General features: G+C 36.6%; 3 protein-coding genes across 6 annotated transcripts; 1 reads left to right on the top strand and 2 right to left on the bottom strand.

Annotated features, from left to right (window-relative positions):
- Nucleotides 1-22: 22 nt before the first annotated feature.
- Nucleotides 23-2,281, bottom strand: LOC105286767. 2 transcript variants are annotated; one of them, XM_011351949.2, is made up of 7 exons: nucleotides 2,196-2,281; nucleotides 1,575-2,070; nucleotides 1,265-1,442; nucleotides 1,050-1,185; nucleotides 586-735; nucleotides 304-433; nucleotides 23-239 (listed from the first exon to the last, which is right to left on the bottom strand). In XM_011351949.2, exons 2-7 carry the CDS (start codon nucleotides 1,656-1,658, stop codon nucleotides 48-50), a joined length of 870 nt encoding a protein of 289 aa, XP_011350251.1. In that variant the 5' UTR covers nucleotides 1,659-2,070; nucleotides 2,196-2,281; the 3' UTR covers nucleotides 23-47. The 2 variants fall into 2 exon arrangements, with proteins under 2 accessions (XP_011350251.1, XP_011350252.1); XM_011351950.2 differs by having other exon boundaries at nucleotides 1,575-2,065.
- A 42-nt stretch (nucleotides 2,282-2,323) lies between these two features.
- On the top strand, nucleotides 2,324-7,243 carry LOC105286768 (RILP-like protein homolog). Of its 2 annotated transcripts, XM_026972479.1 has the most exons (7): nucleotides 2,324-2,456; nucleotides 2,746-3,159; nucleotides 3,256-3,400; nucleotides 3,504-3,631; nucleotides 4,304-4,674; nucleotides 4,860-4,958; nucleotides 5,033-7,243. In XM_026972479.1, the coding sequence occupies exons 2-7, from the start codon at nucleotides 2,848-2,850 to the stop codon at nucleotides 5,154-5,156; spliced, it is 1,179 nt and encodes a 392-aa protein (XP_026828280.1). In that variant the 5' UTR covers nucleotides 2,324-2,456; nucleotides 2,746-2,847; the 3' UTR covers nucleotides 5,157-7,243. The 2 variants fall into 2 exon arrangements, with proteins under 2 accessions (XP_026828280.1, XP_011350255.1); XM_011351953.3 differs by having other exon boundaries at nucleotides 2,366-3,159; nucleotides 3,256-3,376.
- Nucleotides 7,244-7,936: 693 nt separating this feature from the next.
- On the bottom strand, nucleotides 7,937-13,449 carry LOC113562616 (microprocessor complex subunit DGCR8-like). 2 transcript variants are annotated; one of them, XM_026972470.1, is made up of 7 exons: nucleotides 13,401-13,449; nucleotides 11,504-11,996; nucleotides 11,016-11,099; nucleotides 10,501-10,885; nucleotides 10,150-10,421; nucleotides 9,366-9,802; nucleotides 7,937-9,244 (listed from the first exon to the last, which is right to left on the bottom strand). In XM_026972470.1, the coding sequence occupies exons 2-7, from the start codon at nucleotides 11,958-11,960 to the stop codon at nucleotides 8,912-8,914; spliced, it is 1,968 nt and encodes a 655-aa protein (XP_026828271.1). In that variant the 5' UTR covers nucleotides 11,961-11,996; nucleotides 13,401-13,449; the 3' UTR covers nucleotides 7,937-8,911. The 2 variants fall into 2 exon arrangements, with proteins under 2 accessions (XP_026828271.1, XP_026828264.1); XM_026972463.1 differs by having other exon boundaries at nucleotides 11,504-11,985; nucleotides 13,401-13,437.
- Between the last annotated feature and the right edge of the window lie 2,483 nt (nucleotides 13,450-15,932).

The raw sequence follows: 15,932 nt of genomic DNA, 5'->3' as shown, positions 1-15,932 counted from the left end.
AACTCAAGTTGATTAAAAGGTGATAGAAAAAATGCGGTAGCAGATAACTATTTCTTTTTCGTTTTTCTCCGTTTCTTTAGAGAAGTACGCTCAAGATACGTCTTCCATGTTCTTTGGATGATCTTAGCAGCTCGAGTTCGTCTAAAGAACTCTAGTTTTTCGGTAAAGGCTTTCCTCAGCGCAATCTCCCGCTCTTTGTTGTATCGTATGTATAATTCTCGTTGTATGACTAACTGATCCTGGTATGAAATTGATAATATTCTAAAATGTTATGTATTATTTTTGAGATCAAAAATTACGAACCTCCATCTTCTTCGTTTCTGCTTTAATAGCTTCGTAATCTTTCAACAATTTCTCTCTTAATGTATAGGATGCGCCGATATCGCAATCGTATTTAGCGAGAAAATCTGTGTACTTCCGTTCGAGTTCAGCGCTACAACATAAAATCAATTAGTAAATAATTATCTATGTTTCTCATTAAATTGTTTTTTAATTAAATTTTTTTCTGATCAAATGCTTTTGATATGAATTTATTTTGGAGTATGGACATATTATGAAATGATATGGAAATTGTGTTACATTCACCACATATCGTGAAGCTTTCTTTCATTTAGCGCATTACGTTTCATGATTTCCTGCAATCTATGCTCTGTTGCGTCTATTTCAGATTGCAATTGTTTTTTTCGTTCTTCTTCTCGTTGTTTTATAATTAACATCGTTTGCATTGACTCCTCTCTAACAGTCACAAAATTCGTTGTATGTAAAATGATATAAAAATTATTGTAAAATTTTATAATATAAGGTATTCGATGTTTTCTTTTTCTAAGAAATTGAGTTTTTATTTACTTTTTTTAAGAGAGAGAGAGAGAGAGAGAGAGTTGTTAGTTATTGATGAGAAAAAATATTAAAAAATGAAGGCAAATATTTTGAAGAAACGCTCAATTTCTTTAGAAAAAAGCATCAAATTAATTTGTACACCTAAATATTATTAAAGACGTCAATCTTTTTATTTAATTAATAATAAAAATAGCATTATATCTCTGTAATACATTTCCTTTGGTATCTCCACTTCTGATGTTTCTCTGATATTTCTCATTATTTGTTCTTCATTATTTATGCATGTAACAATATCACTCACACAAATCTCAGTATTTAAATCTTGTTCTTCATATGTTCTCTGTAAAACTACCGTTCAATACTTTAATTCACGCACGAAATAATTGAGAATAATAATAAGTTTGTAAAAATATATAATCAAACTTACCTTCTATTTCCGATGACGTTTCTGTTATTTTTGTTTGGTAATCAAGCAAATTGATAGCGTGCACGCGTTCTTCTTCCGGAGTTCTTTTCATTTGAGATATAACACAGTTTTTAAAAAGTTCAATGAGATCAATGATCTCTTGAAGCAACGGCGAATTTTGAGCACCATGTTTTTCAATCTATTAAATGATAATAATAATAATGCAATGACTCGAGTGGGTATTTAAATTTTATTCTATTGACAATCGCGAGCTGTACAATTGTTTTTAGACTTAGCGCGTTATTGAAATCAAGTAAAGTTTGTTAATTACCGATTGTATCTTGTTTGCAATGCCTCCCAAGAGTTTCTCCATTCGAATGATCAAAATTGAATTATTTTCTTTCGCTTCACTCATGTTTTAATACTATATTACGATGACGAGACAATCTTATATTGTTCCAAGTAGGATTTATGTGTTCGCGAATATATACGGACACATTAAATATATTTAACGATCCAACAATTTATATTCCTATGGTTATCAGGAGCCATTGTCATGGCAAGTAACACGATTCTCGTAATCTTGTAATTGCGTAAAGTCGCGATACAAAATCTCATCGAGTCATATCGAGATTCTCGATATATCGAATGCAACATATGTGACATGGATCGATTTTGAAACTGACACGAGACATCTTTCAAAATCTTCAATTCTTACAATTAATCGGTTTAATCACTTCGCTGTTTAATGAAGATTAGTTGCGAATTCTCTTATCAGAGAAAAAGATATCGGTCGTTCTGTCCATATCTATCTCTTGAATTCTGTGCTAGAAAAATTGTCTGTACGTGTAAGGTGCTTGTAAACAGAATTAATAAAATCTAGCAGTTAAATTTTTGTTCCCGTTGAGATTTATTTAGAAACGACGTCGTTTAGTATACTGATTGAACTTACGAAGAGTGATGAAAAAGGAGGTATCGATGGTCGACGGACAATCGCTCCATTTCCAACGTTTCGCAACGCACCGAGAGAAGGCGTTGCTCTCGGCTGCGAGCTCGATGAATTTGTCATCGGCGCGCACACACACACGCGCATGCCGTGAGTAATCTCGATCATCTGCTCCGCCGTTTCGATGTGTATGCGATGGGAATTTAAATATGACATTTTGATGGAACTGCTATGATATCACCGGAGCGTGCTACGCCTTCCGAGCTGGTATTCGATCTAGAAAAACGATCAGTGTGCATGACGCGAGCGTCCACCGCGAACGACACTAACGGAGCGAACTGTTATTTTGATAATTAACGCCACACCTAAGTCACGCAGTTTATTTCATTGTAAACGCTCCAAGATAGGTCCGCTTGCTCGTACATCTAGCGCACGTGCACGAGGAGTACTGCAAAGTTGGCTGTGACACTGTAATCTCGCCGATTGCAGGCTCCACGATCCCCCTATCGAGATTACAGTCGTAGATGCGTTTGAATTCTAACATTCGGATTCGTAGGTGAACGTTCCGGTGGACGTACATCTCCGTACGAGCTCCCTTCCGTGGTGTGTTGAGCAGGTCTGTGCGTAAACGGCGTGACAAGCGGTAAAACTTGTATTCATGCCTTTTTGCCTGAGGAATAGCGCGACTTGCAAAATGGAAGAATACTCAGTCGCGTCTGACGTGTCGGTGGTGGACGTGTACGACATCGCGTCCGAGATAGGGAAGGAATGCGAGAAGCTCATCGACCTGTTCGGAGTGGAGTCGGTGACCAATCTCATGCCGAAGGTGATAAACGCCTTGGAGCTGCTGGAGAATCTCGCCACCAAGAACGAGCGTGAGAACACCATGGTGCAGGAGCTAAGCACCAAAATCTCTCAGCTTGAAAGCGACAAGATTGGCAAGGCCGAAGATAGACAACGATTTGAAAAGGTAGTTGTGATTTTTATGCAATTACATCACGTCATGCTGCATGTTTTGATATGATCTTGATTTACAGTTACGCATTGTCTCTGTTTGATTTTTCAGGAACTAGAGCAGATCGAAGAACATTGGAGACAGGAATCTCGTGATTTAGTAGCCATGGTCACTAGATTGCAGGAGGAGAATAGACGATTGGCCGAAGCGTTGCAAGAATCTCGTAGTGATAGTCAGTACGGCAGTAAACAAACAAGTACTAACACCGCAACTAATACTTTACTAATCCAATGAATGCTAAGATATTTTTAACGAACCACGAACTGGATAAACTAACTACTGTTTGGATTAATTTTTAGCCATTACAGCTAGTCAGGAAGTCGATGTGGCTGTTTTGCAGCATTTAAGGTCCATGATAGATAAACAGAGAGATCAGATTCGCGCTAGAGATCGAGAACTGTCACAAAAGACTGCAGAAATTGAAAATGTAAAAGTTTTAGTACCTACGTCAATACGCACACATCTCAATTGTTTGTTGATCAACTGAATTTTAATCTCAGGATTAAAAAAGCCTTTTAATCCTCAAGTATAAAAGTGGATTTTAAGTAACGGTGCAATGCATCTTTAAAATTGATGAAATTTCTATGCTAAAATCAATAAATATAGAAAGAAAAATAGAACAAAAACCAAAAATAAGCTAATAAGACAAGTTGGAATGTAGGATATAATCTCAGAAATTGCATGCTTATACTTGAGGATTAATATAAATTACGTAATAAGTATGCACAATTACTATAATGCTTATTAAGTTTTTACTCATAATGGGTTCTAAATATTGGATCAGTCAAAAACTTTGGTTCGGTTTTTCTGTCAAACTTTACTTCATTTCATTCGATAGAAACAAATTATTCATCAATCAGGTAATCACCAGTAATCTATGATCATAGACAGAGATGGTGATTACTTGGTTATTGAATAAAAATGTTTTTACTGAATGCTTATAAAGTAAAAAGACGCAAAGATCGGAGCAAACTTTTTGACTGACCCAATATCTATGATTATATTTCAAACACAAATGTTATATATAAATATTGACACGATGTTAAATTTTATTATATATGCTATAAATAACAAAAGTCTATCTTATTGTGTTGCACAGTTGACTGCACAAGTGGAGAAACTTACCGTACTTGGGCGAGAATTGAAACGTAAACAACGACAAGCGCAAATGCAGGCTCGAGGTTTGGTGGAGGAAAGAGCTGACTTTTTAGCTCAGTTGCAAGATCAGAATCGAGAACTGATTAACCTCCGAGGTCGACTTGGCATGGCTAAGAAGGAAAACGAAGATTTAAGTAAATTACAAGGCTACCCCGATCTAACAAATAAGGCAGTTTATGACTTGGACGATCCCGATCGACCCAGATTTACAACTGCTGAATTGAAAGAGATTTTGCATGAACGGAACGAATTGAAAGCAAGAGTTTCGGATTTAGAAGACGAGCTAGAACTCTACCGACCAAAGCCTGAAATGTGAGTCAATGAACAATAGACATTCTGCGCAAGCATGATTTATAAATATTTTCTTGTGTCCATAGATAGTCCTGTATTTTTTTTTATAACGTAATATGTAATGTAATGGCATTCCTGAGGATAAACTAGATGCTAGAGAATCCTTCGCTATATAAAATTTATACTCTTTGTATATTATATAATAGTCCAGAGGATGACAAAGATGCACCCGTACAGGGGCCGCTTCCTTACGAACCAGATGATGCACCTTGGAAAAAGTCATCCGAATCCGGTATTCGTAAATTGTACGTGCTTGATATGTCAATACGTATTCTCTCATATCTGCTTATAATGTAAATAATTTATTATGACTTTACAGCTTCCGTAAAATATTCTCCGAGTCTAGCAGTAGCTTCCTTGGAGGTAGCAGTCCCAGACGGAGTCTCTCTAGTCTTTCAAAGATGGCCCTATCCGGTAGCAGTACCTGTGATACCACTATATAATGCTTTCTTAAAAATGCGTTGGATAGTTTTAAGTAATTTTGATCGAATAACCAGGAATAATATAGTTCTTATAAATACACTTTTTATTCACATAATCACGTTTTCTGACTGCTCGGTAATACATGCATATGCAATTTTAATGTAGACGTGGACTCCTGTAAGAAGAATAATTCATGTTATTAAGACCTGGTTCATGGTAGATAAACGTGTGCATGCAATGAGTGAACTTGAAATATTAGACTTACCTGTATAAATCTCTAGCGAAGGAAGAGATATGCATGTATATACTTGTATAGTTGTAAAAATAGGACAGTGTGTATTTAACTGCACGACCTTAGTACAACGTTCAAGCTTGCTCAGTATTTTCCATTTTGATACCCTCAAATATATCAAATTCAGATGAAATTAGTGTATATACCGTACTCAGGACAATGTAGGAAAGAGTAGACGAAACAACATTCTCAATTTCTTCCAAACTTACTAAGTGCGTGTAGTTTCAAGTGCGCATTGACGAGGTTCTAATTGTATCTAATATGAAACAGGTCTCGTTCTACACAGACACCAAAGTACCCAATTATTATCTATATAGCTAAGTTTTCAAAGTTTTATATCTTATCCTTGATCGATAATTTATTTTATTTCTATACAATGTTACCAATGGATTAACAACTTGTTGTAACTTTGTAATTGAACGTAATTATTAGAGTATATTCAATACTGACAACTCGTATAAACCATTTTTTAGCTGTATCTTTATTTGTTAACTTTTTAATATGTTTCGTATCTTGAATGTCAAAGAACATTTATAATGTAATTAAAACATACAATGTTTGAACACGTATCGCATTTTTTTGTCGTTGCATTTTATACATAGTTGATAAGTAATGACACTTTAAATTCACGATGTAGACTTATATTACTCAATTTTTCTACAATAATTTACAATTCCTTGAGAAAATATGTGCTATATCGAATCGGATATATTTCAAAACCTGTGCCATTTTTTAATGTAAGAATGAATGTGCTTTCCTTTATATTATAATTGTAAATATTCTCGTAAAATAAGTCGACATAGCTGATATATTTACGTCAATAGGTACATGATATATTCTAGAGAGAAATAATATATCTTCCTGGAGGAAAAAATATATACAGAGTGCCCATAAAGGAGATATCAACGCTCGCGAAGCAGGTCGAGTTAAGTGAAGCAAGTCCTGCATTTTATAAGCATGTAAAATTCTGAGATATTAAGTAAAATGGATTCCCAAATGAGAGCACGCTTTGCGCACAAAGGTGATATGCATCTAAGTTGTGGAGTGCTCTCAGCACACCATAATTGTATTGACGAGGATAAATACGCAGCAAAAGGAGAAGGATAATGCACTATTGGCATCCTTTTCTCATATTTTTTAATAGTTACCTATTTAAAGTACTACGCCTACCGCCTCAAGGTGCTATCATTTGACAATCCTCTTTACTTGATATCTCAAAATGTTACGTGGTTGTCTGGAAAATGATACAGAAAGTTTTTTTCAATTCAACCCGTTCTATCATCTCACGAGCGTTGATACCTCTATTACCGTATCATATATAAAATCTTCTGCAATGATATATAGGAAAGTAAATACTGTGCGAATGCGAGAATACTAAAAATTTCCATTACAAAAGATTCGTTGCAATCCATGTTGTATTAAAATTGATTGTTTATAAATATAAAGTAGTTGTGTTATTGCAATACCTACTTCAGCACTATTTATTAATTTTTGAACAATTTGACGTTTTCCAAAAACTGAACAATAAAACGGAAGGTGAGTTTAAGATAAAATAGATTATAATACAATATTGATCAGAAAGTCCATGCCAATCCCATTAGCAAAATTCAAACGCACAGCTCTGCGTTAAGAATTAATACAAAATTTTACATCTAAACTCTGCCAAAACAATCCGTGCAAATCTTGCGGTAACGCAAAATTTTGTACTAATTTTTTGGGTTGGCATAGACTTTCCGATCAACCGAATATAATGAAGAATATGTAATGAATGTGATTCAGAGCTGTAGCAAATAAATCTTTGATCCATTTTGTAACAAAACTGAGGTGATAGTCCATATCGTCAGAAAAATTAACTGTATTAATATATTGCAAATATTTTGTAATGTAATACAATAGAATATCATATACCTGCATGTCTCAGTATCTCGTATTTTATATTGTACATTTCAGAGACATTTATATCTTTCAACTATGAATCAAAGTTTTTTATATTGGTTAATTTGTTTTTTACATTTTTATTGTTATATCAACTTTGTTCTTGAATTCTATACATATCAAAACCACAAGTGTATTACATGTTTTAGATTTTATATTAGCAAAATAATCAAGAAAACAATAAATTAAAGTTTTTTGAAGAGAAAGTCTCAATTTTCAGTTTAATGAAATTAAGATACTTAAATAAATGAATTCAACTTTCTGGCTACATAAATGTTTTTATTGATATGAAATATGAGGTATAAAGTATAAGTTATAATGTTGTTTGTGAGGTGTGCTGTAATTATAATTAAACATTTATTATATTTAGCGGAAAGAGAGAGAGAGCGAGAAAGACTGTAAAAGAATAAACTATCTTTCTCTGTGGAATGCATTACACAGAAGAACGCACGCACACACATACACGTATGCATGCACGCAATTCAGTATAACAATTAATTTGTATAGAATTATATTCTAGTTACAGGATTCGTTTTAAATGTGTTAAGTGTTTTCAATCAATAATACAAAGCAAAAATTTGTAACATAATTTTATTAAGAGCTTGCATTCATACATCACACATTTTAAGTTATCGATTACAAAATCGACTTTTGCAATTGATATGCATTAAAATATTTATATTTTAGATTCACACACAAGAACAAATTACCGTAATTTGTTTAAAATACTATCTTATATTAAATTGCGCTGAAGAAAATTTGGTAATTTTATATTTTAATTCCTACATTGCAGAAAATAAGTTTCAATGAAAAAATAAAACGAAGTAGATACTGTCATACATATGTATCATGATACGATTATCATAATTGCACTGTTTCAAATGCTTGGATTAAGCATCTCTCGAATTAAGCAAAATTAGATTAAAAATAACTCCTCGAATCGCCAGTAAATTTAATATTTAATAAGATCTTCTTTATTATCGACCATAACTGGCAAATAGATTACAAAGATCGCACAACGTTTCGACTTGTATTTCAAGTTCTTATCAAGTGCAAGAATAAAGTCATTTTTGGTAAAAAATGACAAATATCCATAATAAATAAGACAAACAGTACTCATGATCGCAACGCACAACTTGTATCAAGAAGTTGCCTGTAACCGAGACGAATACCGTGTGTCACACACGTTGTGCGACCTTTGTAATCTATTTGCCAGTTATGGTCGATAATAAAGATCTTATTAAAAATTAGATTAAATATAATCTCGTTAAAAAATACGTAAAGACAGTGTACATTTCGATCTAATCAACCTAAGGATAGAAAAGCATTTAAGAAATGCTTAATAATGCTATTACAATCTAGATATAAAATACAAAAATACTTATTAAAAAATCGTAACGTATATTTCATAATTATGCACATCATAATTTGCCCTTCATTAGACGAAGATGTAATTTTTAAAAGATGTTACATCTTACGATAACTTACAATCTACAAAAGACATTTCCTCCTACAATTAGATTCCATAAAATCTATTGACTAGCTCTTTCATAAATCTACATTGTTCAAGTTAGCTGCGGATCCTGTTGGCAAATCCGGTGACACAAACTTACCAATAGGTTGTATCGCTTCGTGCTGTTCGGCTAATTTACGCATCTCTTGTCTAAGTTTACTTAGAATAGCATGATTTGGTTGATTAACAGCAGCTTTGCCCTGCAAGAGAGTGATCTCCTGCTCTAACTGTTTCTTTTCCTTGAAGGATTTTACACTTCGCGACCCGTAAAGGCGCAACAAAGAACCCCAAGACTGTATGTGCGGATGCATAAGTTGCAATATCGCTTGCGCCGCTCGTTGTTTTCCATCTTTTTTATTACGGCAAACCTGCAATTATTAATGCTTACTTATTTAAATACCTAGCGTACAGCGAACCAACATTTTTTAATACATATCAATAATTCGTTAAACGGATTTTTTTAAGGGAACTAGACAGCAGTATACTTACAACAGTAGCTTCATGCTTTCCAACCTTCATGGTAAATTCATTTCGTTGATGCTTCAATGTATTTACCGAATATTTAATGTGCATATCTCCCAAACCGTAATTCCTTTGAAGGCAAGTTATCAAGATAGCGTGCGGCGAAGGCTCCGTGGTTTTTGCACAAAATTCCGCGACGCGCGGATCAGTGATGGTAATCTCGTCGAAAAATGAAAGATCTGCATCGGAATTCCCTCTGGACGCTTTTATCGTACGACTGGCGTTGTTTGATCCATTATCACCACCGTTGTCGCCGGAAATCTTATCCTTCATCTGAGGAATTAAAATTTCCAGAGTTTTTCGGGCCGCATTAGCCTTTGCTTGCTTTTTACTGCTGCCGAATCCACTTCCGTATTCCATATCGTTGATACAGACTACCGCGGAATATGGTGTCGCCGCGTTTTCTGCAATAAAATACGTTAATTTTGTTAATCAATGTATTGAGTTGTAATAAAAGTCCATAGCGTTTAAGTGTTTTTTTAATGAAAAAAGATGATGAGTTCTGGAAAGATGGAATCATGAAGCTAGCAAATGTTAGTAGAACAAGACGGCATATATGTAGCTGAATAAATAAATAAATATAATATAAATAAATATACATAACAATTTTGTTTTTGAATTTCTCTAAAATAACGCTACCAACTTTTGTTACCCAATGATATCACAACAGATATTGGATATACTACACACACATACAATATACAACACATGTATACCACATTTTATGCATTATCAAATATTTGCATTTTACCTAGTTCCTTAAATTTATACGTTGGTTGCTTCTTTAGCGCATGCTGCACGTATTCGTGAAGGATACAAACGTAACTCTTGCCCGACGGATTCATTATCCAGTGTTTCGCGGGTCTCTGACCATTATCGTCGCCGGCGGCGGCTCCACTGGCACCCGAACCAGTACTACTTACAGGGAAAGTTATTAATTTCGTACCATCCGGTAAAGTTGGGCGCTCGAGTTGTTTACGATGCTTTTTGTTCTTCGTGAACTTACGACGTGCTGACCAAGATCTACGACAGAGAAATTGTTGAACGTAAAAGAAACGAAATCTTTTCTATATCATAATTATCTCAATGTGTCGATACTCACTGAAATCTCATTACTTTGATAGATTTAAAACGGAACAAAGATTGACAATATTTTCTTAAGCTTTCGCTATCTAGTGAGTGCGCAGCACGATTCTCTTGTATTGTTTCTATCTTTGCACTAGGGAGATTGCAATTCTCAGTATTGGGTGCTCGTTCCATTTCTTTCCTTCGTTCCTCTTCCTCTTCTTTTAAGGCTCTTTTGTACTGAAGGCAAGGTATGGCACTTACAGGAACTTCATGCTTCCTAACGCTTCCCGGACCAAGAAAATATGGCTTCGCTACAGTACAAACTCTGCTTTGTTTTTGTAGATATAATGGCATGCCACTATTATGTGTCACTTGTACCCAACCCTCGGGCAAAACGTCAAAATGATTATGTCCAATTTCTGCACATAATATCAAAATACAAGATGCCTCAGCATTACATAATTACGACGTTATATCAAAATACCTTGTTTTAAGCAGATATAAAGACTAGCAAAATAAATGCAATATAATACTGTTTTTTTTTCATACCATTCAAAACAAGTTTTTCCTTTTCCTCATAAGGCAAATTATCCTTTTTGTCTTTTCTTTTTCCTCTGAATTCTTCTGGTAGACCTGAATATTTAAATAAAATCAGAATTTGCTTACTAATCTCTATTAAAAATATTGATAAATTTTATTTTGTTTTATTTTATTTTTTGTGTAATAATATCTGGTGTATAATATATGGTATGCAATATACATAAGCATATCTTAACATATTATATATTGCATTGCCCGAAAAGTCTCTGTGGATTTTTTAGCAAAATTCCAAATTTCTCCAATCAAGTCAATCCAATATATAAAATATTAAATACAAAAATGTATTGAATATAAAAATAATATAAAAATTAATTTATAGCAGATTTGTTACAGAATAAGTGAAGATTCTTTGAATTATTCTAACTTGCTGCTTACATTCATCATATTTCACGTGAAAACTTTATATATCTAGATCTATATCAAATATCTAGATATACCTTCTTCTAGCATAGCCTCGATTTCTTCATCTGGCACCTCGGAGTCCATACTTTCGTCCGTAACTGAATCACCATCAGAATCATCATCATCATTTTGTTCTGGATGACGATCTAGATCGTCTAGCACATCAAACTGCCGTAAGTCATCAGGAGTGATATTTCCGTTATCCTCTAGAGTCTCTTGACTGTGCAAACCATTGTGCAAGATATCTCTATTGTCAATGCAAGTGTCTTCCATTTCATGGCAATGGCTATCATCGGACGTGCTGGACTGATTAACCAATGCAGTGCCATAATCTAATTTCATTAATTTTGCGGAACATGGTATGTCCCAGTTTTGATTCTCGTTTTGTGGACTAGATCTTGCTTGATGATCCATAGTAACCTTTTGATTATGTGCGCTATCTTCCAAAGTTGCATCTTTCATAGCTATCTCATTTATATTCCTAACATCCATTGCATATGTGGAAATCTCGAAATATCTGTTAAAATACTATAAAATATAAATTCAGAGCCCAGTTACTTAAATGACAAGAGTAGTGGTTACATAAACGTGAGTGGAATAGCGGAATACCCAGGTCCCCATAATCCTTTAAAATTCCTATATTTCTCTCTGCTAGACAAAACATTTGACTTATAGAATCTGAACGTCTGGGCTTAAAGTCGTATTGATTTTTCACGATTATGCATACATACGTGTACAGACCATAATCATATATTGCACGCAAATTAACGATGAATATAGCTAAAAATAACAAGCGGTATCCAGTAAACTCAAGTCCATACAAAACAATCCATGGATTAATACATATTAAGCGCGTTGTATGGCCACACCACTTCCACCAATGAGGCCAAAGTCCAATCGATTTATAACCACACAAAATGGCAATGAAAATTGGACATTTGCATTAGTGTTAGCAGTCTGGGGCCTATTATGTATCCATGAGAGTACATTGTACAAGCGAGCAGTTACTTTATTTCGTTTTTGTAGACGGTTGCGAGAACACATCGCATTGAACTCCAGATCTAGACAGGAACAACATTGAGAGATTGAACCTGTTACTAGTTGGAATTCAGCGATGATACTAGTCAAAACTGTATACTTGATCTTCAGCTCGTTGGACAAACATACGCGAAGATTACCAAATATACATACACAAATCTTATATCGTATCGATAATGGGTGACAAACAGGTTTCAACACTTTTACGATACACAGACTTGTGTATACCATGTACGCTGCTATATAAATCAACGCAACAGCTTTATGTAAAAAAGACCTCTCATTCATGTATTGTTACTGTTAATGCAACATAACTATTGATATATATTAATAGCATGTAAAATTAGCGCAATTGCTTTGTGTGAATATGAACGATAAACGCGATCGTGTGTATATATTTATGCATACGAGTGAAAAGAAAAGACTTTTGAATCGCACTTCATCATGAAACTCGCAATGATAATCAAATATTGAAGTTTACGCTACTCTTACCCACATCAAGTATCATATGCGCTTCAATACTGCGTATCACGATCAATAAAGCATATATGCGATTTATTCTTAAAGCCAGCGTTTAAATTATATCCGTATTTAGATATCGCAAAACGATTAAAGAACGCAAATGTATGATCGGTCACAAAATGATTGTAAAGATTGTTCCTTCCAATTCGTGTTTCGTAGTATGTGAAGATTGTGAACGATATGACCACTCTTACTATTTTTGCACATGCACAGTAAATGGTTACAACTCCTTTGAACTTGTATTAATATTTTATGTGCAAATAAATTTAAGTAATAGGTACTACGTATACTACAAGAAATTCGCGATATTGGAAGTCGTATTATACGGGAACAAAACTTATTTAATTCGTCATTGTGAGCAGTATTACTTACAGACAAGCTCTTCCAATTCGTGATCGCATTAGTTGAAAAATAACTATGTTTCTGCAATTTCTCTCAATTGTCTCGAGAATTAGTCCGAACGAGTCACTCAACAAGAGTAGAATGACGAACGATTGATATTTTGCTGATCTTTTTAAATTGATCTTGGCGACCTCATGCGGTGGACGCGCAAAGTTACAAGCAGTGGGTTTGTCCTAAAGTCCCTAAATAGAGAGCGCGCTTCTTTGCGATGGTGCTGCCATCGCACAATATTTGCACAATAAAATGCTTTTTACAAAAATTTGGCAAGTTGTACGCACAAAATTGCACCCATGCCTCTCGGAATAAAATAAAGAAATATAATGAAGCTTTTTAAAAGTGCCTTTAGAAGCGTAATAAAAAGAAATTTATAATTTTCTTGATTCTGTAAAGAAGATTATAAATTTCTTTTTTTATTACGCTTCTAAAGGCACTTTTAAAAGCTTCATTATATTTCTTTATTTTATTCCGAGAGGGCATGGTTGCAATTTTGTGCGTACAAATTGCCAAATTTTTGTAAAAGATTTTATTGTGCAAATATTGTGCGATGGCAGCACCATGCGAAGAAGTTCCAGTAGCAGCTCCAGCATCCCCTTAAAGTGCAAATGGATAGATTTTAGGTTATTCTTCACTGAATTCTGTAAATATTCGCTTCACTTTAAGGTTAACTTGCACCGGTGCAACACACAAGACCGTACGTAAAGGCAGGAGCACAGACTTTTGCATAAGCGCATAAAAAGATGCATAAGGAATTTGATTGGTCTATAAGCATGTGCATAAGGAAATGGACCAATCAAATTCCTTATGCATCTGTTTATGCGTTATGCAAAAGTCTGTGCTCCTGCCTTAAGAGCCTTCACACACAAAATTCCGTAAGACGTAACGTAAGGATTCGACCAATCGCGTTGCTCGATTTGGCCGTCCGTAACCGTAACGTAAGGATTCGAGCAACGCGATTGGTCGAATCCTTACGTTACTTGTCTTACTGAATTTTGTCTGCGAAGGCCCTTACCCCTGGTCCACAACCTTGCTTTAAGCTTGCTTTAAGCTTTAAAACCGTAAGAAAATAACCAACACAGTCGATTATTCTCTACATATTCTTCTGTGATTGGTTAATTTTTCTTACGGCTTAAGCTTAAAGCAAGGTTGTGGACTACTCCAGCGCTGGTATAGGCTAGAGAACTCAAGTAATGGCCGTGGCACACGAAAAAACTTAAGCAGTAAGACTTAAAACTTAAGAGATGCGACCAATCACAAGTTTTAAGTTTCAAAATGGCTGCTTACATTCTCGAAGTGATTGGTCGCATCTCTTAAGTTTTAAGTCTTACTGCTTAAGTTTTTCGTGTGCCACGGCCTTAAGAGTATGGACATGTGGATTGAAAATGGGCGTTTCGTTTGTCACAATTATGGTCACTATCTATGAGGAGTATACAATATAACCTTCCTTACTTTAGGGTTAAAAATATTAGTGTAAGAAAAGTAAGTTTTTTTTATCCCACCAACCAAACCGCTCACAAAGAGTCCTGGAACTAAAAGGCGCATTACGTCAGGACTCTCCGCGGTTCCACGCTCCCGGCTAAAAGGGTGATTTTGTACGACCTACGTCCCCTGTGGGCTACGTCCTCTGCCCCCAGGAGGTTCGGTCACACCCTCCCCGGACTGCGCTCGTCCAAAATGCCGTGCATCCCTGTCGAGACCGGGCAGAATGCCCCACGGGTGGGTCATACTGCTGAGTCGGTGACACTAAAACCGCGCCCGAGGATGGAAGGGTAGGAGACCTGCGGGTCCGAGAGCTCCGCGGGAGGAAGGGAAGGAGGCCCGCGGGTCCGAGAGCCCCGCGGGAGGAAGGGAAGGAGGCCCGCGGGTCCGAGAGCCCGCAGGAGAAAGGGAAGGAGGCCTGCGGGTCCGAGAGCCCGCGGAGGAAGGGAAGGAGGTCCGCGCGGGTCCGAGAGCCCGCGGGAGGAAGGGAAGGAGGTCCGCGCGGGTCTGAGAGGCCCGGCGGGAGGAAGGAAAGGGAAGGGTAGGAGACCGCGGGTCCAAGAGCCCCGGCGGGAGGAAGGGAAGAAAGCCGCGGGTCCGGGAGCCCGCAGGAGGATGGGAAGGAGGCCCGCGGGTCCGAGAGCCCCGCAGAAGGAAGGGAAGGAGACCTGCGGTCTGAGAGCCCCGCGGGAGGAAGGGAAGGAGGCCCGCGGTCGAGAGCCCCGGGGAGGAAGGGAAGGAGGTCGCGCGGGGTCCGAGAGGCCCGGCGGGAGGAAGGGAAGGAAGGGTAGGAGACCCACGGGTCCGAGAGCCCGGCGGGAGGAAGGGAAGAGGCCGCGGGTCCGAGAGCCCGCAGGAGGAAGGGAAGGAGGCCTGCGGGTCCGAGAGCCCCGGCGGGAGGAAGGAAAGGAAGGGTAGGAGGCCCGCGGATCCGAGAGTCCCGCAGGAGGAAGGGAAGGAGGCCTGCGGGTCCGAGAGCCCCGGCGGAACAAAATTACAATACATATTATTATTAACAAGTAATAA

This window comes from Ooceraea biroi, chromosome 1 (genome assembly GCF_003672135.1).
Source record: "Ooceraea biroi isolate clonal line C1 chromosome 1, Obir_v5.4, whole genome shotgun sequence".
NCBI lineage: Eukaryota > Metazoa > Arthropoda > Insecta > Hymenoptera > Formicidae > Ooceraea > Ooceraea biroi.
This window is presented reverse-complemented; position numbering and strand designations above follow the sequence as displayed.

Coding starts and splice junctions, on each gene's coding strand:
- LOC105286767 (XM_011351949.2), bottom strand. CDS start 1,658: ATGAGTGAAGCGAAAGAAAATAATTCAATTTTGATCATTCGAATGGAG. Junction 1,186..1,264: donor AACGTCATCGGAAATAGAAG/GTAAGTTTGATT, acceptor ATTGAACGGTAG/TTTTACAGAGAACATATGAA. Junction 736..1,049: donor GTGGAGATACCAAAGGAAAT/GTATTACAGAGA, acceptor TGTGACTGTTAG/AGAGGAGTCAATGCAAACGA.
- LOC105286768 (XM_026972479.1), top strand. CDS start 2,848: ATGCCTTTTTGCCTGAGGAATAGCGCGACTTGCAAAATGGAAGAATAC. Junction 3,160..3,255: donor ATAGACAACGATTTGAAAAG/GTAGTTGTGATT, acceptor TTGATTTTTCAG/GAACTAGAGCAGATCGAAGA. Junction 3,401..3,503: donor GTACGGCAGTAAACAAACAA/GTACTAACACCG, acceptor ATTAATTTTTAG/CCATTACAGCTAGTCAGGAA.
- LOC113562616 (XM_026972463.1), bottom strand. CDS start 13,429: ATGCGATCACGAATTGGAAGAGCTTGTCT. Junction 10,886..11,015: donor GGAAAAACTTGTTTTGAATG/GTATGAAAAAAA, acceptor TATTATGTGCAG/AAATTGGACATAATCATTTT. Junction 10,422..10,500: donor ATCAAAGTAATGAGATTTCA/GTGAGTATCGAC, acceptor TCTCTGTCGTAG/ATCTTGGTCAGCACGTCGTA.